At 43.6% G+C, this 4,393-nt stretch overlaps 1 protein-coding gene across 1 annotated transcript; it reads right to left on the bottom strand.

The window, feature by feature from the left end:
- Positions 1–1,036: 1,036 nt before the first annotated feature.
- On the bottom strand, positions 1,037–3,344 carry LOC105821279 (integrin beta-1-like). The gene is given in 3 exon segments (XM_012657959.1): positions 1,037–2,634; positions 2,636–2,832; positions 3,332–3,344. Coding segments are annotated over 3 exon segments (633 nt in total). The 3' UTR covers positions 1,037–2,211.
- Between the last annotated feature and the right edge of the window lie 1,049 nt (positions 3,345–4,393).

Here is a 4,393-nt window from a genome sequence, read left to right as displayed (position 1 = left end):
CAAAATGTTGGCAGGCCTGTTTTTTGACTCTGGTCATTTTCACCCAGTAACTTACAATGTGTCAGGCCCAACGGGGCTGCTAGTGGGTCCAGCAGAAATTTCCTTTCCCCTTCCCTTCTCACAAGGCCTCAGATAAGTCACTGCTCACTCTGGCTCCCCATTCCTCTTCTGAAATAAAGGATTTGGATGATGGTAGAGGTTTTCCAGCTTATTTAGTTACAGGACCAGTTAATTTATCCAAAATTTATCCAGCAGCCCAGATAGAAAGCCAGTAATACTGGAGCTGCTCTAGTTGAAGTTGGGATGGGGCCCCGCAGCCCCTTGCTGTCCTGATCCCTAGTCTTTGCTCCCAAGATTCTCTGGTCCCCACTTGGTACCTGTAGGCCTTCAGCTGCTTATTCAGTGGTCCATGTGGGGGTGATGCACTTACCCCATGGCCATCTGTTTGGCCAGTTTCACTTTCAGTGCTCCCCAAGGGTGAGGGAGGGCTGGGTCTCCATCAGGCCTGCGCCACAGGTGCCGCTGGTACTTCCTGGGGCTCTGGCCCCCTGGCAGCTGTTAGCCAAGACCTGGTGGGGGGGTGGGCTCACACACTGGGGCAACTTGGACCAGTGAGAGGGAGAGGATCCCATAGACAGACACATCCCTCCTTCCTTGTCTCCTCCGGACTCTGCTGAGATGCTTTCAGGGAGTCTCGAGCCCCTTCCTGCCCCAGTAACGCAAGTTTCTTCAGAAGCTGTGGTCAGCTCCGCTCCACTGCTTTGATTTACTGTCTCTCATCCCCATCATCCGCCCCTCAAAGCTCTGAGCTCTCGCTCCCCTCCCCACCACGTGAACCATCTGTCACCGGGCGGCGTTCGGGGCTCTGTGGTAGGCAGGGGAGGAGAACCGCCGTTTGTCAGAAGGTTGAGTTTTTGCGTTCCTTACGCTTAGTCATCAGCTACCACAGTAGACATGTGCTGAGGGCTGGTTGTAAATTCTCACCTTGCCCCAAAGGACACGGCCGGGATGCTGGCACTCGGCCACTGCTTTTTTTTTGAAGTATTTTAGGCATTTTTATTTAATAAATAACTTCAGTAAATAGCATTGTAAAAAGTGAACTGTTAAAAGGCACTTAAAACAAGAATGTGACTTGTATGAAACAAGATGGGGAACTCGAATAGTGAAAAGTAAACATACAGTGGTTTGTTAGGCACTAACTGAAAGTAAGACTTGTGTAAGTGACAGCTGTTACATAGGCCATAGTACAACTTCACACGGTCATTAAAAAGGCAAATTTACAGCTAAAACTTCAAAGAAAAAGTCCTGATAAAAATGTCTTACCCCAAAATTGCAAACAAATACATTGAACAATTAGGAGAGGTGATAAAAAGCACCAGGTATTAAACAAAATAAAAATAATAAAATAAATTCAACTTAAAAGGTCCCCATTTAGCAAACACTTTGTAAATTATGGCCTTTACATAAATAGTGCTAAAATCAAGGATTCTTTAGCAGAAAATTTCCCAGCACTTTCATCTAAGGCTTGTATTTATAAAGAGAAGGCATAAAAGTTACCAAAGATTAAGTAACTCTTAAAATGGCACACAGGTTTTAAAGCTATTTGTTTTTCCTTCCTAACTGTAACTTTTCCCCATGGCCTTTATAGAGCAACTGTTTTAAAACTATTTTACACCAGTAACTCCCAACATCCTTGTCTTTCATATCATCAGTCAGTCACGTCTAATAGGCAAATAGCAAAATAACAGATTTAAAACAATCCTAAACTAGCTAGCAGGACATTTACTTTGGATTCTGAATAACTGAAAACTGACATATTTGTAAAGCTAAAAATCAGTTTCAATGCATGATTAATAGAAACCCTCCTTGTGTTCAGTACTTTAACTACCGCCCTTTCACCCGCTTGTAGAAGTGGCACTTAATCCAATAAGAGCTTGATTTCAATAGTCCAGGAAGAAAAGGTCAAAAAGGCACAATATAACCTTAGCTGACGAGGATAACCATCCTTTCTCAAGTCTGTTGTCAGTCCGTGGCATGGATTATAACATTATTTTCAAAATAATAAAAAAATTTCTTTCATTATACATATTGTACATTTTCAAAACCTGCACATGAGTAAAACCATGGCAATATTGCCCTAAAGCTATTTTACTGTGACTATGGAAATTGCTACTTTTGCATTCGGTGCTGTGAAGTTTGCACAGGTAGTACTTATTTCCCCTCACACTTCGGATTGACCACAGTTGTCACGGCACTCTTATAAATAGGATTTTCACCCGTGTCCCATTTGGCATTCATTTTCTCCTTTTCAAATTTAGCAAATTCCCTTCTGTCATGAATTATCATTAAAAGCTTCCCTATTAGCAGTAATGCAAGGCCAATAAGAACAATTCCTGCAACCACGCCAGCTACAACTGGGATGATGTCTGGACCAGTGGGACACTCTGGAGTCTCCACGACCTGAACAGTGATTTCTCCGTTCCCACTCACTGAGTATGTGAAATAGAACCAGCAGTCGTCAACATCCTTCTCCTTACGATGGGACAGGGGGTCTACCTGGCCTAGCGGGGGCAATTTGTCCCGATTTTCTACCTTGGTAATGTTGAAATATGAGCATTCCTGTGCACATGTGTCTTATCTTTTCTCCTTTATTGAAGGCTCTGCACTGAACACATTCTTTATGCTCAGCCCAGACCCCGAGGCAAGTCTGACACATCTCGCAAGTCTGCCCTTGAAACTTGGGGTCTGTACACTTGCAGACGCCACACTCGCAGATTCGGCCACCTCTTAAGAGGCTTTGGGGGTGGCCAACGGCCGGCCAACGGTCGTAACCTGCGGAGAGCGCCCCCTGGCCCCACTAGACACCTCGAGGAGGGCGTGCAACGGCGCCTGCGCAGTGTTGCTGTGCGTGGCACGTGTTGCGGCGCCCGGCGCACGCGCTGTGGAAGAATCGCAAGCCTGCTACGGGGCCGGTGGCTAGCGGGGTCTCCTCATATAGGGGTATCTCAGGGGCGAGCAAGGGCCCACCCACACCCCGGCAGACGGAAAACATTTTTCGTACAAATATCCTTGTAGTTGAGTGCTTTTATTAGTGCAAGGTAGAGAACTTGGAAAGGAAGCTGCGTGCTTTTCATTTTGCCTTAAAGGTCCTGCAGGTGTGGCCTCTCACGGGAGCCGAGGCCAAGCTTCTGAGGCCTCTTGGGTGTTACAAGTTTGGTCCATTTTCTACACGTTTGTCCTCGGCTTGGTTGCTGGTGTTTGTTCAAAGGTAAATATTTTAAGGTTTTCGGGTTTCCTGTCATGCTTGAGAAAATCCATACTCTTCTCTTACCCCTGACCCCCATAAACGTTGTTACATTTTGTGGCAATGTTTTTTATTTTGTGTTTCAACCTTCAGTCCTTGTGGAATATATTTTAGTGTAAGCGGTAAGGTAGGAGTCACGCTTTGTTTCTTTTCCAGGTGAAATTCACTTATCCCAGCTCCACTTACCAAATGAACCACTTTGGTTATTGTTTATATTCCAGTCTATTTGGTTTGGACCTGTTGGGTTTGAGATGCCCCTTACACAATGGAGACATCTGTCCTCAGTTGCACAGGTGAGTCTGATGTGAGGGATGAGGTCCTAGCTAAAGCGGTAGTTTTGGACGTCATCAGCGTGTAGATGGATCACTCTCCCTCTTTGTGTTTCTTTTTTAAAATACTTTCCCAGTCTAAGAATTTATTCTCTCACATTAAATTTTAAATTGTTTTATCCAGTTCGCCCATCCCTGCGGGAGGTGGGGGGTGGAATCCGTTGGGATTTAAATTATAATTGCATTAAATTTAAATGTAACTTTTGGGAGCATTGACATTTTTATGATATTAAATCTCTCCAAAGAAAACGAAATGGTTTTCCATTTGTTCAAGTCTTATTTTTAGATCTTCTAATAAGATTTTATAATTTCTTCATACGGGTTCTATAACTTTCTGGTTAAATTTATTCCTAAGTGTTTTATGGTTTTGTCACTATTGCGATGGGATACTTTTTTCCATCTCTGTTACTTACTGATTATTAATATAGAGAAAAGCTAATGATTTAATGTAATTTGTTTTCTGTCTTATGAAGTCCCATAGTTTTAAAAAGAAATCTGTTTTTCATAGATACAAATTGCAAACTTGCCATTATACCAATTTGTCATTTTGCTGTAGTTAGAGCCTCTGAAACAATGTTGAATAATTATCCAGGTCCTGTTTCTGATGTGGATGGAAATCCACATTTGAGGGTTGGCTTTAAATTTCCTTCAGTTTCTCTTTAACGTGGGGCCTCTGAGACTTTTCTATAGCTGCCAGTCCTGCCTGAGTTGGGCACCAGGGGGCAGTAGTCACATAGAATGAAATGTGGGTTGTACCCCC

The sequence above is a fragment of the Propithecus coquereli genome, unplaced genomic scaffold (assembly GCF_000956105.1).
Source record: "Propithecus coquereli isolate 6110/MARCELLA unplaced genomic scaffold, Pcoq_1.0 Scaffold567, whole genome shotgun sequence".
NCBI classification, from domain to species: domain Eukaryota; kingdom Metazoa; phylum Chordata; class Mammalia; order Primates; family Indriidae; genus Propithecus; species Propithecus coquereli.
The sequence above is the reverse complement of the archived record's forward strand: the minus strand, read 5'-3'. Positions and strand labels throughout refer to the sequence as shown.